Below are 20,144 nucleotides of genomic sequence, written 5' to 3'. Positions count from 1 at the left end.
TCCGTTTCACGGGGATGTTCAAAACTGAATTGAACAAGCCAACCTTCGGTATAAAGCTGCTGCAAATGCTTATCGTGGCCACAAAACATATAAAGAAGGTGATCTGGTTATGGTTTACTTGAGGAAATAACGATTCCCAGCTGGTACCTATAACAAGCTACAACCTCGCAAGCTTGTTCCTTTTACTATCACCAAACATGTGGGAGACAATGCATACCATGTGGAACTCCCTGATGACCTTCATATATCTCTTGTGTTTAATGTTTCAGACCTCAGCCCATACCTTCCACCAGATAACTCACCTACTCTTTCTTTACAACTTGAGGATGAGTTTCCTGACATCGGGGAGGAATTGATAGAGGAACAATAGCAACATAGTTCAGCAGATCGGTAACATAGTTCGGCAGATCGGTAATAGTTTGCCACCTTTCGGGTAAACAATTTTTGATCTTCTCCAACATATGAAATAGCTTGGTGATCAAGCTAAGTTTCCAACAGCTTCTTTTGTTGGTTGTTTTGTGAATGGTAAATTTAATTTTTTCTTGTTTAATTGAAAGCTCCTACATCATAAAAACTCTAATTAATTAAAGCTTACTGATAATCAAATTCACTCCGTCTTTAGGCTCCATAACCACCTTCAAACGTGGGGAATGGTTATATTTAGGTGACAAGGAAAATGAGAAGTTGGATAGCATTAGAGCCAGAAGAATTTTGAGTTCCATCATGGAAAAGTGCTGTCCCAGACATATCCGAAATCCTGAACCGAAAGGAACATAAACATGAGGGCTCTTGCATGAGCCATTCACACCATTAGCGAACCTTTCAGGGTTAAAGATATTAGCATCAGATCCCCATATTTCCTCATCATAGTGCAGTGCTACCGCTGATGTTCAAATGTTGACTCCTTTAGGCACATCAATTCCTCCAAATTTTAAATCTTCCAATGCCTCCCTCGATAGAATCGGAGCCGGAGGGTAAAGGCGCAAAGACTCTTGAATTACCATTGTCAACTATACAATTGAAAAGAGTTTAGGAATGAGAAAAATATATAAATAAATAAATAAATAAAAGCACATTTATGTTAGTAATTTCAATTAAATCTGGAAGTGTATTTTTAATAATTTTATCACTAAATATTTTTATCGATTTTACCATTAAATCACATATCCATAACCAAATCTTTATTGGTTTTGCCACTGAATCACGTATCACGTATCGATGACGAAATCTTTGCTGTTGTATTTATTTATTTGCTCAAAAATAATTTAAAATACAGCCAATTGATATTTTTTTGCTAACCCCTATGCCCTCCACCCCCACCCATGGTGCCTCGAACTCGCGCGCCACGGGCGCAAGTAGTGGCTTGCTGACCACCAGGCCAACCCACTTCGGCACAGCCGATTGATATAATCGAAACATCAGTGTAGATCTCATGGTCATGTTTGATAATAAATTGCAGTTCTTTTCGTAATAAGCAATTATATGACAGGCATGATACTATGCATGGGCATTAGTAATTGTCGTTCTCTCTCTCTCTCTCTCTCTCTATATATATATATATATTGGTTTTTTTCTTGGGAACTTAAAATTTCTAATATAATAAAGTCAATATTAATAATTATGATATATGTCACTATTAATGGTGTTCATCATCATTGCATCATGTAATAAATAGTAATATTTTATTCTTTCTTAGTTGTTGAAAAATTGAAAATGGAATCTGTCTGCAATATATACTGTCAAAAATATTTTGTCGATTTGAACAAAATTTTTTTTTAGAGCATTGTTTTTTTGTACAAATAGAAACTATGTTAGCAACGGTTCAAAAGTATACAACAACATATAATAAAAATAAAGAAAGAAAATAAAGAAATTGTAGTAAAAACTCACAATTTTAAAGTTGCGTAGCATGTTAACTTCTGGCATTTGTCCCCCACAAATTTCGAGAACTTCTGCTCGAGATTTAGCTTGCCACTGGGGATTTATTGCCAGCAACATCAAGGTCCACATTGTGGAAGAGGCAGTGGTATCATAGCCAGCCAAGTACATGCTCTTGCAGTTGTCAACAATGAAGGTGTCCATTGCATTTTGACTTAAACCGCTATTTGCAGCTGCCTCAAAGATCATTTGTAGCATGTCCTTTTGTGTTGTAGTCGCTTTTTTTCTTTCTTTCACAATCTTAAGAATTAAGCTCGAATCTCTTTTCTTAATCTCATTATTTCTCTATTGCGTTTGGTTGGAATATACCTGGAGATATATATATATATATATATAATTTTTCAATATATATATATATATATACACAGAGAGAAAGGTTATGGTACGATCCATCCGCATACAAATCCGCATCAAAACAGATGCTTTTTAAAAAAAAAAAAAATCAATTTTGTTGCGTACACATATATAGCAAAGCTGATGTTTTTCTAAAAAACATCGGCTTTGGTGCGAGTCTGCATGTGAACAGACCGCACCATAACCTCCTCCCATATATATATATATATATATATATAATTTGCACCAGATAGACAAGCACTGAAATTAAAATATTATATAAAGTACTATCATCTAATAGGGTGTTTAATAAAAAGGAAAGTATTGGAAGAAACGGACTCCCAAAGATCAGTTTTTTAGGATTCAATTTTTTTAGGATGAGTTTTTTTTGGATTCTTCTTATACTGTTTGGTTAATTATAGAGTAAAATAGGACTTACAAGTAATAAAATAAATTAATATATTAAAATTAAAGGGTAAAATTGTATTTTAAAAAATATATAAATCAGTTTCTCAGAAAATTTTAGAATGACACCTCTTTAGTAGGATCCACTTTCCTTTTTAGTTTCCTATATTATGATATTTAGTTTCCACTAGGACCCATAAATTCTTTCTCTTAAAAATTATCCAAACAAGATAAAATTTTACTTTCCTAGAAACTTTTAGATTCCCACTAATTTTACCACTACCTAAACACCCCATAAGTGCAATTTCCAATTCACGAGTTTTATAAAATGTACAGGTCTTCAATATAGAAAATGTTTTTTTCTCAAAATAATTTCATATACATTCCCACACCCATTTTTGATATCAACCAAAACGAGAGACTAAAGTAAAGTGTATAAATTAATACAGGAGATAGAATTTTCATATTTAACTTATAATTAAATAAATAACTTATAAATAAAAAAATATTTCCAATTTTTCAAGCAAGCTAGGTACATATATGAATATTATTGCCAGGAATTGTAATGTTCTAAAAAAACTATACGAGTTAGAATATGTTGATAATATGGATTTTTGTTTCTTTGGTAAGGTAGGAACCTTGATGATGTACGTTCAAGTTTTAAATGCGTTAGCTCATTAGTGATTTAAAATTAAAAATCTAGTGGACAAATAATTGACTTTACACATCAAATTAATAGGTTTTAAACATAAAGCATAAATAATGTTTTTAATATTTCAAGCCAAAAAAAAATGTTTTTAATAGATGTAAATTGTTATATAAATATATATAAACTGACAATAACTTTTGTATTTTTCTTAAAATGGTATATATAAAATGGACTATTAAATTATATTAAAAGGATTTAACATACAAAAATTAATTATTTACAAAGAATAAAAAAAACATTTAAATTTGAATTTGAATTCCATAGATAAAAAATATTATATAAATAGATTTGAATTTAAATTAAATTATATAAATATGTTTAAATTTGAATTTTATAGATTAAAAAAATTAAATATGTAAATATTTTTTAGTTTGAATTTCATGAATAATTTATCTTATAAGGTAAAAAGATATTTATAGGATAAATAAATAAATAATTAATTATAAGGTAAAAAGATATTTATAGGATAAATAAATAAATAAGTATTTAATATATGAAAATTAATTATTTGCAAGAAATCAAAAAATACATTTGAATTTGAATTTAATGATTGAATAGTATTATATATGCATGTCAAATTTATAGTATTAACAAACTTTTATAGTGTAGATTAAAAAAAAAAATCCAAATATACTTATTAACAATAAAATTTTTAAATAAATTTTCAAATATAATTAATTATTATAGATTATTTTTTAAATCATCTATTATAATTATATATGTTATACATCGTACAAGAGTGAATGCTACGTAATTCGATCCGCTTGTTCTAATAAATTAAAATTACTCTATAAATATATATATAAAACTTCTTTCAAATATTTATAGTCATATTTTTTGAATAAAAAATTAATAATTATTAAAAAAAGTTTTAATAAAGTAGGATGAATTTTATTTAAAATTGATTGTGCATAATTTTTGTAGTTTTTAAATGGCATATAATGTATACTATACCAATCTGAGTAAAGGTAAAGCTGAATTGATCGGGCCCTGCATCGACGTAATTTCTTCAAGAGCATCAAGCTTTAAGAAAATGTCCCTCTCCTTCGGAATGATTGCTCCCGAAACATAGCCTTGAGATTACATCTCTTGCGAAGTTGGTCATGTGTTCATCAACGTTAACATCAGCAACTCCACCTTCTCCATCAATCAAACTAATCAGTGGCTTTACAACTGTATTTTCCACCGATTCCACCATCAACTTTGTCATACCCTTTAAATCATATATATATATATATATATGTGGAAAATATTATTATTAGCACACAAGATTTTGATTTTTTTTTTTTTTTAAACAAACTAGAATACAAGATTAAAAATGAACAAGGGAACAGAGAACCAGAAATACTCCAATATTAGGGAGCTTGGTCAGGAACACTAAAATCTAAAAGGACAGAATATAACTCTTTTTCTTTTTTTTTTCTTTTTTGGTTAGCTAGGATAAAATTAAAATAAAAAGAAAAGAAAAAAGAAAAGAGAGATTATAGAATAAAAGTTGTAATATTGGTTACCTTGACCTTATCCATAAAAAATTCAGGAGCGATGATTTTCCTTTGGCGAGCCCAAACTTCCCCATTCCAGTTGGCAATGCCTTGGGAGGATCAAACATTTCCATTATCAAGGGTGACTTTCCAATGTTTGAAGAAGTATAAGTGCTGAACTCCTTCAACACTTTAGGATCGTTCATGTACAAAAATTGCATGTTCAAAACCGAGAACATGAACGTTGAACCTGTGTAGATTGAATAATAATAATGATAAGTAGAGTTCAACCAAGTACATATGTGTGTATGTGTGTGTATCCTGTCGTCTATGATTAAAATTGATTTTACAGATCTATCTATATATTATATATATTATATATATTATATGTACCATATTCTTTACTCCATTGGTGGAAGTGTGGAAAGACTACAGAAGCACAGCTGTGGGTTATCCCTTGTTCAGATACTTGCGGAGTCGACTGATCTGAAGGTTGGCTAGAATTTTGTATCTTCTGCATGTCAGGGATGTTTCCAAGTAAAAAGGAAGGGAGGGGTCCTCTAATCCCTTGCTTTCCGAGAATGGAGCGCAGCCTCTTTGGCTTCAGAATTAGAGCATCACACGCTCTGATCACCATTCTCACAACGCCTAGGAAGGCAAAAGTTTGAATTCCACTCTCACAGCCATCATTGGCACCTCCATAACTTTCTACTCTCTCAGCTTTACTAGTTGTTACTTACTAAGCAGATTTTCACAAGTATTTATAGAAGAACTGGAATGGTAATTCTTCCTTCGTCCCCCGGTCTCTCTCTCTTTCTCTCACATTCTATTTTTCCCACATGCTTTTCTATACGTGCTTAGTTTCTATTGGAAAACTTATTCCTTAGACCACGTATACCAAGGTGCGGTATCTAATAGCATCTATATGGGGGAAAGCCTTGGACAATATTGTTTCCAAAGTTCAAATTCCCATTACCACCAATGATTGAAAAAAAAAAAAGAAAAAAAAGAAAAAAAAAAGAAAGTGTGTTATCTAAATTGGTAATGACATGTTTATGCTTACACTAATGTTACAATGCTAAAATATTAACAAAAATTTTTAACAAATAACACATGTTAATATATTATTAGTTGATATAATATATTCAAATAATTTCTTTTAAATGAATAAATAAATTGAAAAATTAAATAAATTAAATTCGATATATTTATTTAGATAACATTAATATTATTGTTACCATTAAATTGTGAAGGTTGCCTGAACGACAAAAATCTCAATAGGATTTCTCATCCACTACAAGACAAAACATAATTAGTGGTAGCTAGAATCGTCACTGATTCATTTATTTTTACTACTAAAACATTTTAGCAAATATCTGGGCATGGGTTGCCCCTGTAAGATTGTAACTAAAGATCACTAACTGCAAGGTATGAGTTTTCCTTGGAGACCTTTTTCTATTAATTTTGCCACTATAAAGTAATTAGGGCAATTTTTTTTTAACTAAAATGCTGCCACTCTCTGGCATTGGAATTAGTAAATATACATAAAATATTGTCATTTAATACCTGATTTATGATCATAACAGCAGCTTTTAGAATAAATATTCTTTTTCATAAACCGAAAACGAAGATTTTAGTATTAGATCTTGAACATAGGACTAAGGAGATATTACTATCATTATTATTTGGGCTGTTTTACCCAAAAAAAAAAAAAAGATTAAAATAAGCATTCAATTGTAAAATATTGTTGTTTACCAAGATTTTATTGGATTAACTTTCCATAAATCCAAGGTTTTTTTTTTTTCAATTAATCTTTTATTACACTATTTGGTAAAATAAATTTGATGGAAAAATATGGTGGACCTAGCAATACTGTTGTATAAAAAAAGTAACCCAAAAAAAAAAAAAAGTGAAAGTATTCCCATCTATATAATATATATAAAAAAGGAAGAGTTTGCGCCACGTGTCATCATATTATCATTTCAAATTCTCTTCAAAATTATCAATAAAAAAAAATCTCTCTTTTTGTAATTATTTATTATTTATGATCCTATCAAATTATTAATTAATACCAAATGGAATAGATATTTAAAAGTATGAAATTACCTTTATTAGTTGTATTCAAAAATGTACATTTTTATTATTATAATGTTAGATAAATGATTAAAAAAGTATAAGATTTTTTACCTTTTTATGGTTGTACCCAAATATATATAAAACCAATTTTTGTTTTAAAATAAATTTTAAATAAACATACTTTTTTTAAAAAAAAATATTGATAACTATAAGCTGATAATTATTCATCCATTATAGAAAACTGTATGTGTATATATATATATATATATATAATTTTACTATAATGAATAAGTATATTAATGTAAGAAACCCTTACATGACGCTCTAAGCACATCGTGTATGGGGGCATTTGATGTTATGTTTAAATAAATATATCAAAAGGATAATGACTGGATTGCTGCTGAGGTCCTTTCCGGACATCCAAGATAGTCCTACCTATGAGAATCCCATTAAATCGGTATCAAGAATTCATTGGGATCTTCCATAAATTGAATATTACCCAATAGCATAAAAGAAAAAAAAAAATCATTGTTAATAGGAATTCTAAAAATCATAGCCACACCTATCAAAGGTTCCAATTTAAAAATAAAAAATAAAAAATAAATTAAGTATATATATTAAGTCAATCCATCATAGCATACCAAAGAAAAATAAATGAGTCTAAGAATAAATAACACAAAATATAATGGTCTCATAAGAAAGTAGAAAATAAAGAGTACATTAGCAGTGAAAGGTGCAGAATATGAAGATGCTATAATGGTAGAATCGATGAAGGTGATGATGATGGAACTGTGCCCAAATATAGTATGCACCAACTATTAGTCGAGGTCTAAGGTAAATAGTTTTAAAAAAATTACAAAATTATGAGACAAGTTTAATGAGTGAATAGTTACAATATTATGAAAATAAATATTATTCTTAAAAATCATTTCTCTCAAGATCTCACTTTTGCTCTTTAAAAGTTTTCTTGTTTTGTCAAACAGTTTTCACAAAACTCTTAATTTCTCTTGGCATCGCAATTTCATAAATCGTAGGATAAAAAAATTTAATACTAGATAGTATCCTCCGCTTTATAATAAAATCATATTTTTATGAGTTATGAATTATAATTATCGATCATAAAAAATATAAAAAACTATATATTGTAACATATATAACAACAATAACTCTGTGTATCAGATCTATTAGCATAACCTATCGCCCGACCACACTAGGATCTTAGTATGTCGTTGACTACTTAGGGAGAGAGAAACTGTCAATGCGATCATCAGCATCCCATAAGTGTTGCAGACTACTACCTTTCATCCAATTTTAAAAAACACATGATCAAGGAGGAAATTATCAAATAAGTACGTGTAATTATTATCTAATAAATCCATAACCATGGTACAATATACACAATAATCCACAATCTTGTATACATTTCATAACCCAGTATATATATATATATATACATAATTTATTAAATAATACTTATGTTCTTCATATCAAAATACTCCATCAAATATCCACATATGCATATAAATTAATATAGTCATATATCCAAATTTATTTATGCTAACCCATTCCTTGTAATATACCATAGTATAATAAATCAAAATAATTCTTTAACAGTATGAAATAAAGCATACAACTTTAAATAATTCTAAAAATAATAATAAATAAAAAATAATATATATAATCTAGCACATCATTCCCAAAAACCATTTAAGAAAAATAAAGTTCACTCATAGATAACACTCACATTAGCTCCTCCGCTAGATCACATTCAATATTAGTCTGAGTGTCTAAAATAATAATAAAATATTTCATATGCTCTAACAATTAAACCAAAAATATTAAATGTATACCAATGTTCCAAAATAACTTTAACAACTCTAAAATTTTTTAAATTGGATACAAAACAGTCTAATTCTACTGTGAATCCTAAATATCTGATATCCAAAAATTAGGATTTTTCATCCGGAAATAAATTTATTGAAATTAAATATTCTACTGGATCCCATTAACACCTAATTTCACTAATCCAACGTCAATTTTGTCTAATTTGTCAAATTACATCTAAAGACAGTCCAAATTTATCTATTATTAAACTAATTAATCCAAAAATAAAATAAAAATTACCAAATGATATCCAAAATTTACAAACTTTATATTAGTAAAAGCTTATATGGAATAGGTAACAAGAATCTAGACTCATCTTGGTCCAAAAACGTCACTTGTACCCTGAAAACACGTCAGAAAACTTAACCAAATTTAATGTTGATGGATCTCTCAAATCATCAAGAATTTTGATAAACGGAAGTTATCAATGAATTCAGATGGTCTAAAATGAAGGGGGAGGGTATACAAGTTGAGCTAAAATGACTAAAAATCCAGCCAACCTATCGACGACGGGGCAAAGGCTCCCCTGCGACTTCGCGGGCCCAATCTAGGAGGATCTTTTTAGGATCCAATCAAGATTCCTCATCAGAATCCTAGACAAGCCCTAATCCCAATGGAAAACTCTACCGAACCCTCCAATGGAAAATCCGGCAGCATCTCCCATAAGGGTTGGACTTACTACAAAATTTTCTGCACTGAAAATATACTTCTATATATACCACTTTATTCTTCTCACCTTACTACAACTTCTATCCACAAATTTGCAGCACTTCAAATAAACAACAGGGATTTAGTGCATGATTAATTAAATAGTACATCAAATACAATATACAGAGCATTACTAAAATTCTAAGTATGATAATCATTACAACACGAAATAGAAAGAAATATTACAAGATAGGAAATGAGGAAATGAGGAAAAGGGAACTTCTCAAACTTTCAGAAATGATCAAGCCATCGAGCTCACTCCGATTGAACAATATCTACCACCTAAGCCTAAGGGAATGAAATTTAAAAATATAAGATGCTAATCATCTCAGTGAGCAACTCGGTCTACTAACTAGTAATAATAATAATAATAATATTTGAAAATAATATTTGTACTCGAAACACTTACGATCCACTCCGTTAGAAATGTTTCCCTTTTAAAACATTTCGCAAAACCCCATAATTTGTATCCCAGAATCAAGAAATAATAAATTAAGTAAATTGCAAATAAAGAAAGTACAATAATTTAAACTTATACTAAGAAATTTAAATGAAAGCAAAATTAATTACAATGAATAGTTGTACAATTAATCAAATAAATCAACAATAATAGAAGGAGCTAATTAATTAAATTTAAACGTTTCCTAAAAGTAGGTAAATAAATACAATTATAATTAAATTGCAAATTGGGATAAATAATAGAAGCATGATAAGCACAATTCAAAACATAAATTTAAAGGAAGTAAAAGTAAATAAAATAAAATAGAATTTAGACCATCAATTACTATAGGTATGATAAAAAACAATAAAGTCATTAAAATCTAAAATATGATTTTAAAACAGATTTTGTTTAAGAAATCGTATCAAAATATTCTGACGCACCATACTATATACCAGTGATGCCCAACGGTGTCCAGTGTCCTAAAGCATTGCCTGACGGGAGGCTAAAAGAGAACCTGCATTCTGTCACCGTGGCGTCCCACCGGGTCGATACTATCAACAGTCATCCTGGCCATGTAGGGGGCAGCTGATGCTCACTGTACATTATACCTTGCTAGCCATCAGGTCTATTGGCCTAATCATGCACGCTAATCATATCCATGTAAATACAGTACATAACACCAGTGTTGTATGAGTGCGTCTAAAGATCATAAAATCAATATATTTTTAAATATCAAAATCTCATAAATTCTACTTTTCAAATCCGTTGGTTCACATCACCTTTTAAACCCATAATATTTTCACATTTCTCTTTTAATCATCCGTAAAAATTTATCACTTAAAACCAGTGATTGAAACTCCATCAATAATCAAATACTTAGATAAAATATTTTTAAAGCATAATAATTCCAAATAATATATTTCCTCAATTTCTCAAAGAAATCAATTTAAATAAAATTACATTAAAATCGCAATAAAACTCACAATGCATAATTCCACATAAAAACATTTTATCAAATGTAATTAATCCACAATTTACTTCTGCATTAATTTAATAAAATTAAATTCATAATTATTTAAATGTCAAAAATTATAATTTTTTTTAAAATCACATCTAATTATTTCACCCAAATTGGCATAAAAATTCCAAATAGAATTTAGATAAATATTTAATACATGAATGTAATATTTAAATATCTAATTAACACAAAAATTCATAATTTAATACCCGAAAATAATTTTTAAAGGTGGATCACTCACCTCGAGCACTCATACCAATCAAGATCTTTCACAGGATTAGTCTCACGACCCACACATGCTCCTAAAATATCAAAATTATAATGATCAAATAAATTAATATTTTATTCGGATAAATAATAAACGGTACCCAGGGAGCTAACAGAAGCGGTATGCAAAATTTGCAAATAATATATTGAAACGAAGCTTATAACACAAGGACTAAGAATCGAGTCTCACCTTTCAGATATTGGACCCGTGATGGCCGGAATCTCACCGGAAAGCTCTTAGATTTCAAGTCTTCAAATCTCACAAACCGTTGAGAAATGAAGGAAACCGACCTCAAATTTGGATTCAGGGAGGTCGAATTAGTGGGAAAAGGTAGGTGGGATCACCAAAAACTCACTGGAATGGTGTTTTCCGACGAGCCGCCGTGCCCCACCAGAAAAGCTCACCGCCAGTGGCGTGTTCGGTGGCCAATGGCATTGAAATTTGGTGGGGAAGTAGATCGGAAGATGAATATTCTAATGGGACCAGCGGTGACAAAAATGGGTTATTAGTTTGGGAGAAATCACCGGAACAATTGATCGTGCTGTCTACAAAAAAACCCCAATCCCGGCGCGTGGATGGCCGATTGGCTGTAGATTTTGGATGGCTGGCCAGAAATGGAATGGGCTACAAGGTGGTCAGTCGCATGTAGGGTAAAAATGACTGGAAAGGGTTGAAACGGCGATGGCTAGTTTTTGGCTCTCTCCTCCCTCTCTCGTCTCTCCCCACTGCCCACATGGGTTTTGGCTAAATAAAGGCCACCCGTGGGTGACACGGTTCACTCACGGTATTGGCTGAGAGAGTGACCCACGGCACACACTATGTATACAAGTTTAAAATATTATTAAAATAATACAGTATTTGAAAAATTTTGCAGATCCATAACTTTTCAATGAAATATCCAAATTAACTGTGCCGCTAGTCTATGGACTCGTATCGAATAGTACTTTACAACCATATAAGAGTAAAATCAAAATTCTACATAAATAAAAAAGTCAAACTTATCACCCTTGGACCATTTGGCCAGCACGTTGTCTTGCTCATAACTTTCAAATGGTAGCTTTAATTTTGACATGCTACTAGTCTACGAACTCGAGATGACACCTAATTTGCAACGGTGCCTTGGCCAATATAAAATTCCATCCGAAACAAAAATTCAAGATTTTATCCCTCCTTGGTCAAAGGCGGTCAAACCGGATCAATCTCGGTCAACGTGAAGAAAATGCCGATACACTTTGGAACGGGATGTCACAAATCTAGCGGAGTTAGACCGTGAAATTTGATCGTTTTGGTTGTTGTTCTATGTTCTATCACGGTGGCCAACACGTGTAAGTAACAGTGGTGGGAAAATGGCGAAAATCCAACCGACCCTATATCAGCATGGGGAGGAAATCTTTCGTCCCTATGTTTAACCATAAATAGGATTCCACCTTAATTTGCAAACAATTATTTCTTCCTTCAAATTTATTTTATTAATTGTTGCTCAAAATCACAACTACCTGAATCTCAACAAGTAATATAATGATAAATAGGATATTGTTCCCTTAAGGACTGTGATTATTAACTACCATAATTAATCTAACACTAATTTTATTTGAATAATCTAAAATAAGGAGTTGCTTAAACTAAAACCAATCAAACTACGAAATTAAAATTTAAAAGTAGTCCAATGTTTAAAAATTTTAGGGTTTCTAATTAACCAAGATTAATTCAACTTGAATCCTTTAGATTAATGAACTAATTTTTTTTCCCTATGTTGACAACAAATTTCTCTAAGTTGGTTATTAATCTCTCTCAAGCATTAACAACATATTCTAATAAGTTAGTAAGACACTCTATGTTACTATGAATTTATTAGAACACATTAAGCACAAGAAATCAATTATGTTGCATAGCATCTTAAAAATATACCTATCTTATGACAATCCTTTTTAGTAGAATCAAATTAAATTTTCACCTTTCAGTCTTAAATCAAATAATAAATCTTCTAATTGACGGTCAAACAATTACAAGCATTAAGAACATAATAAAATACTTAACACATATATGGAACAAACATCAATTTCATTAAAACTAGAATCCAAATAGTCATGATTCTACATTGTAGTGCTACAAAAGAAATTGAGAACATCAGAAGTAAATTAAAACCCTGAAGATATTGTTAAGCATAGAGAAAGAGAAAAAGATCTAGAAAATTATGAAGAATAATGAATGAATTCCATCTCTGGGCTTCATCTCCTCTTCTTTCCTTGCTTCCTTGCATTGTCTTCTTCAGTCTCTAGTCATCCAAAAGTTCTCCATAATGACATCTCTATTTATAATATTCTCAAGTTAGGCTTATGTTTTCATAGAAAGTACGCTAAAATTCCAATCGTAGCGCCACAACCCTGCCTTTTGTGGTGCTGTAACGCCAAAGAAGAGTCTTAAGAAGCACAGCCAGTGCACAGGACCAGGTATGCAATGTGCAATGCCGCAGCTCCAGAAACATAAGGCTTCTTTACTACAATCTTATGCTAACTTCCACTATCTTTGCAAACCAAAAACTCATCCTTACAAGCTTAAATTCTACTCCTAACTTTGTGCTTTTAACATTTCTTTCAAAACAAACAATTAATCATAAAATACTCCAAAAAATTCATAAAATGTAAAGTAAAAGATATTTAATTAATGTACATAAAATTACACTTATCATATATGTTTTGATATTTTTAAACGAGATGATATTATATAAATGGTTTATAAGGATAAGATCAATTAAAAAGTTATAAGAAATTCAGGTCTATTGGTATCCCTAAAAATGGCAATTTGCCCCGCTTAAATCGATACCCAAGTGCCCCAACCCTAATAGAACGGTTTTTCCTGGTAAATCAAAGATATTGAGGCAGATTCGAAGCAAAATTATATGGAAACGGGGCGGAACTGGGGAATTTGGTCCCTGCCCGTATATGTAGATATATTATTTTTCAAAAAAATATTACATTTTATTTTAATATACTGCTACAGTTGTCCCAAAAAAAAAAAAAGATTTCTACAAGGTCCATACACAGACCAGCAAAAACCAATCGTCGCCGCCTCCACCCAGTCGACCTACATAGATCGCCGGGCGTTAACAATCGATGGATTCACACCGGCCAATGCTCTCTATTTTGTCTTATTCAAGCCAGATCGATTGACATTTTTCTCAGCTCCATTCAAAGCCAGATATGCATTCTGGCCATTCACCCTTGTCTTTCTTTTTTTTTTTTTTTTTTTTTTTTTGCCCTTTTTGGGTAAGTATCACTCACTCTCTCGATTCAAGCAGCTGAGACTTTGTCATTAAGCCACATGGGAATTCAAAAACCGGCCCGGTCCGGCCCATTGTCATTACTAGGCATCCCACATATAAGAAGCTAACTTTACTGAAATAGAATTTGTAGTTTAGATATATTGAATTGGGACTTAAAAAGGGATGGATGATTCAGGTCCATTGGCATCCCACAACTTGGAGTTGAGACATATCGAATTAGGACTTTTTAGATTCTCAATTAATTTGGACTTTTGGAAGCTTCGACATAAAAGGCACGTATATGAAAAGAGGGGTCTAGAATGGATTGGGCTATTGAATAACTCCTCAACACAAATCCCTTGTACATCAACAAATTGAATCTGAATTACACAGGAACAAATTACCCAAAACAAAATAATAATAATAATTTACACATGAACAAGTTGTTTCCTTGGTACAGATTAGACGAAATTACCATATTGTACATATGAAATTACCATATTTGTACATAATTTGATCTGCAACTTGCCCCTAAAATCTTTATTATCCAACCAAAAAAAAAGCAACAACAGAACTTTAACCTAATGAGAAACATCACAAATTGACAACACCACTAATAAAAATTTAAAGGGCAGATCTCCACTTGACAGGGTCTAAAACACTTGGATTTGGTGTGGCAAATCCAAGAAGCTCAGGATCACGTTCAAACACTGCCATGTCTTCCTCACTCAAACAAACCCAAGCCTCTATTCCACCACCACCACCACTTGTATCTATCAACGCCACTATGTTCTTCGACGAACCGGTAGGAATAGAAACCCACAAAGGCTTTCCCAACCCAAAATCTGTCTCATATAATCCCAAGTTGCATAAACTGGTGGTGATCAAGAAATTTATATCATCTCTTCTGATCATCTCCCCTGCTGCTTTAAAATACTCGCATAACATTTCAAATGCATTTTTGTCTCTAAAAATCTTTACTTGGTTTTCAGCAAATTCTTTTTTGCTTTTCCTAATTTGAGCAACCAAATTTCTCACCTCTGTCTCGCTCTCCTTTTCTGTTTTTGCAGCCAAGTAACCTACAAGATTTCCAGTACAATTCTCTTCCAATGGCGGGTCAATCCGTTTGCGAATGTTCACAGATTGTGTCAAAACAGAGTGCTTTGAAACCCCTGAGTTTGATTTCCATGCAGCAATTATAGATCTCCATATCACGGCAAATACAGCTTCAACCCGAGTAGGTTGTGGCACGCTTAAACTTGCAGCTTTGGACTTAAGCATCGCCATCTTTGATCCATCAAACACGAACCTCTTCACAACAGGTTTAGCCTTTTCCAACACCACCGCAGGCCGTTGGGTTGAGAATTCTCTCGGTGGGAATTCCGACGCGGCGTTGAAAACCGGAACTACTTTATCACCATGGCCAAGAGCAGTGGCAGACCAGCCTTTGAGGAATATGCCTACGGTGGATGCGTCTGCTAACTTGTGTGAGAAGAATATAGCAATTGCGAATCCACCGCAGTCGAAGAAATTAGCTTGAATAAGTAAGATAGGACCTGTGGCTGCTTTAGGAGATTCAACCTCCATTGGAAGGAGTCTGTGAAGTAGCTCGGAATTGGGTTTTTGGAGATATGTTGAGAGCAAACCATGAACTCGAGCTTGAATAAAATGAGCTCCATCATCGTTGCATTCGACGATACTGTTGCCTTTGATTGTTCCGGCGAGAGGGTAGAATCGAGTTAAGGTTTCGGACAATGATTTCTTCAGATGTTGGGATGTCTGTTGAACTGTGATGTTGTTCTTGGCTTGGTAGAAAAAAACCAGAGAACCATAAACTACTGGTGCAAGTTGATCCATAAGGCAGAGCTTAAAGGTTTTGAGGTGGGGAGGAGTTGGTGAAGATGGTTTTATGATCTCTGTTTTGATGATCTCAACCTTCATCTTCGCTGCTGTGTTTGGAATCCTAAAGGTAATAATTTAGAGTTGAAATCAATAGCTTTTAATGCTATTTATTGGGAGGGGAAGACTAACTACTGAATGTGCATATACAAACCACTGAATGTGAATATATGGAGTTCTTGAATATCAATTTTATTTGTCAAAGTTCAAGTTGGGGTTTCAATGAATTAATTATGGGTCACTAAAAATCGGCTCTGGGTCCCTCGGGATCACATCAAATAGGAACTTTATTTATATTTTGTTGATGATAGTTTATTTAATATTTATTCTTTCAAAGTTGGACTTTCAATTTTGAAATAAAATAATAATAATAATAAAAGGAATTGTCACCAAATAAACGGAACTTTCTTCCTCTGGTGGTAGTAGGAAAATGTCTCTATTTATCTCCCACATATAATTTATATATATGCTCTTTCAACTTAGAATTAAAAAAAAAAAAACTTAAGACTTTTATGCATATTGGTTTTTCTTTTTCTTTTTTTGGGAATAATTTATGCATATTCGTTATTGTTCCTTAATTGAGCCAGCTAAATCGTCAAATACATTAGTTGTAGTCGATCATGAACTGCAGGAGGTCAACTTTATATATATTGTTACGCCCCTTGGACTATTCTCATTTAATCCTCCCCAACCATTTTTTATCCTGATTGTGAGCTGCTTACCAATAATATATATATATATATATATTTATATAAGGAAAATCTCTATATTGTTGACTTTTGACTTTAATTTAGTATCTGATGATACATGTTCAATTTTTAATTTTCTGCGTGGGCTGTCAAATGAAACATTGTTTTTATGTTTTTATTCATTTTTTGTTTTGTATGAAAGTTTCAAACATCTAGATGGAGAAAATTCAGCTCATCTCAACTTTGGTTGAGCTTTCATTAAGAAAGTTCAATATCCTATCCTATGTATTACTTTAGTTAATATGCTATTTCGAATTTTCAATGATATAATATAATTTATACAAGCAATCATATAGCGTATATCAGATCAGAGATATTATCCTTCTGAGCTCCAACCTCAAATAGACCAGGTTTTCAGCTGGAAATACAAAATAAAATATACACTTTTTTTAAAAAATAATAATAATTATTATTATTATTTACTATTTCAATTTGTTAGGCTATTAAGTGATCGGGCTAACTACTTTGGGCTCAAGATAAACAAAATTGGGCTGTTTGAGGCACATTATGCGGCCGGCAAGTGCATTTGGGCTTAGTGTACACATATACACATTATTGGCAACCAACACGTTTTAGGGAGATAGTACCTCCCAAAATAAATAAATAGATTAAAAAAAAAAACACATTTTTGGGAGAGATTAATTACTTATTAATTGTTATTTTTGGACAATTACTTATTCATTGTTTGTTTTGAAAGATTAAGGCGAAGTCAAGCGAACATTTGGAGTTCAAGAAAATAAATAAAGAAAGAACTATAAATGTAAAATATAGTGTAAGTTTACCCAAAAAAGAATAATAATAATAATAATAAATAAATAAAAAAAGAATAATAATAATAATAATAATAAAACACTTCATTAAGATAAAACAAAAACAAATATATATATATATATATATATATTTCAATATTTATATTCAGTTAGCTGATTTACTTATTTGTCTTTTGATTAAATTAATATGTTAATTAATAAAAAATTGATACATAAAATTTGATATATATATTTTGATCATCTCTATTATTACTTTTATGATTACTTGCAGGGGGATTAGCTGTTTTTATTTTTATTTTTTAATTTTTGATAATGAAGATTGGATATTTAAATTCAAAATTATTGTCTAAAAGAAATAGTAAATCTATCATCAGAGCGTCGACTGGCAAGTCATATACTTTTTGTCAATTGAAATTCTCATTTATTATTCGAACTAATCAATTAAATTGATGTCTGAAAAGATTAATGTATAAACATATATTCAAAAAATTAATAAAAAATAAATAAATAAAAACGACAAAACAAAGTAGCTAAAGTAAAAAATCTTAATTAACATTTTACTCGTTGGAATATGGGAAATAATATACATTCACCACATATGAAAAATAATTCTGTTCATATAGATTAGCCCAAATATATATATATATATATATATATATATATATATCACAAACCCAATTATAAGCAGCCTGATCTGTTCATATATAGATTAGCCCAAATTTATATGTATATATATATATATATATATATATAACACAAACCCAATTATAAGCAGCCTGATCTCAAATGAGGTGAGACACATATATAGAGAGGATATACTTTATGTATCCTAAGCAGCAGCAGCAGAACAATCAATTTGTTTGAAATTTAAAGAGCAGAGCTCCATTTGAGGGGCTCAAAGGGTAAGAGACTTGGATTTGGTGAAGCAAATTCAAGAAGCTGAGGATCACGTTCAAACAATGCCATATCTTCCTCACTCAAACATAACCAAAACTCTACTCCACCATCACCATCCCTTGTGTCCATCATTGTCACTAAGTTCTTATGTGAAGGATTAGGAACAGTAACCCACATAGGTTTTCCCCACCCAAAATCTGTCTCATATAATCCAAAGTTGCACAGACTGGTAAATATTAAGCTGTTTGTATCATCTCGTCCCCTTGTCTCTCCTGCCTCTTTGATTAACCCAGATATCACTTCCAATATTCCAAGTCTTCTTGCTTCATTTTCACTGAATTTCTTCTTTCCTTTCCTCAATTCAACAACTAAACCTTTCATGTCTCTTTGACTCTCCAACTTTTCATCTGTTCGTGCCGACCAGAACGCAATCAGGTTTCCCATTGAATTCTCAGGTAACGGCGGCTCCGCCAATTTCCTAATGTTCACTGTGTGTGTTAGTACAGATTTTTTCGCTATCCCTTTGTTTGATGATCTCCATGCAGCCATTGCTGATCTCCAAATTAGAGCGGACACGGCTTCAACCCGAGTAGGCTTGGGCACGCTTGCGCTGGAAACTTTAGCCTTAAGAGCTGCAATCTTCCATGCATCCAACACGAATCTCCTTGTTACGGTCCTTGTCCTTTCCAACACCGCAGAACTATGCGGCATCGAGAAATCTCTTGGAGGGAATTGGGACGCCGAATCCAAGCATGGTATATCAGCATGGTCATGGTGGCCAAGAGCTATGGCAGACCAGTATTTTAGGATTAAGCGCACTGTGGTTGCGTCACCTAACTTGTGCGACAAGCAAGTACCAATTGCCAATCCACCACAGTCGAAGAAACTTGCTTGAACAAGAAAAAAGGGCCCCGTGCCGGCTTTTCTTGATTCCATCTCCATCGGAAGGAATTGATGTAGTAAATCGGAATCGGGTTTTTGGAGAAAGTTTGAGAGAAGACCGTGGACTCGAGCTTCGATGAAATGAACACCGTCGTCGTTGCATTCGACGGTGAAGTTATTGTTGGTTCTTCCAGCAAGAGGGTAGAAAAGAGTCAAGACTTGGGATAGTGATTTCTTGAGCTTCTGGGATCTTTGTTGAGGTGAAATTTCATTTTTGGGATAGAAAAGAACAAGAGGACCATAAATTGGATGACCAAACTGATCTAAAAGGGATAGGTTGTAGCTTTTAAGGTGATGAGGAGTTGGAGTTGATGGTTTTATGGTTTCTCTTCTAATGATCTCAATCTCCATATCTCTAGCCAT

General features: G+C 31.8%; 2 protein-coding genes across 2 annotated transcripts; both read right to left on the bottom strand.

Moving 5' to 3' along the window:
• Window positions 1-14,862: 14,862 nt before the first annotated feature.
• Window positions 14,863-16,617, bottom strand: LOC107428421 (BAHD acyltransferase BIA1). Its single transcript, XM_048462230.2, has one exon. The coding sequence runs from the start codon at window positions 16,463-16,465 to the stop codon at window positions 15,149-15,151; it is 1,317 nt and encodes a 438-aa protein (XP_048318187.2). The 5' UTR covers window positions 16,466-16,617; the 3' UTR covers window positions 14,863-15,148.
• Window positions 16,618-18,809: 2,192 nt separating this feature from the next.
• Window positions 18,810-20,144, bottom strand: LOC107428422 (stemmadenine O-acetyltransferase). The gene has a single exon (XM_048461954.2). It carries the CDS (start codon window positions 20,142-20,144, stop codon window positions 18,810-18,812), a length of 1,335 nt encoding a protein of 444 aa, XP_048317911.2.

This window comes from Ziziphus jujuba, chromosome 12 (assembly GCF_031755915.1).
Source record: "Ziziphus jujuba cultivar Dongzao chromosome 12, ASM3175591v1".
Lineage (NCBI taxonomy): Eukaryota > Viridiplantae > Streptophyta > Magnoliopsida > Rosales > Rhamnaceae > Ziziphus > Ziziphus jujuba.
This window is presented reverse-complemented; position numbering and strand designations above follow the sequence as displayed.

Excerpts from the sequence above, each read along its gene's own strand:
- LOC107428422 (XM_048461954.2), bottom strand. The coding sequence starts at position 20,144 with ATGGCTAGAGATATGGAGATTGAGATCATTAGAAGAGAAACCATAAAA.
- LOC107428421 (XM_048462230.2), bottom strand. The coding sequence starts at position 16,465 with ATGAAGGTTGAGATCATCAAAACAGAGATCATAAAACCATCTTCACCA.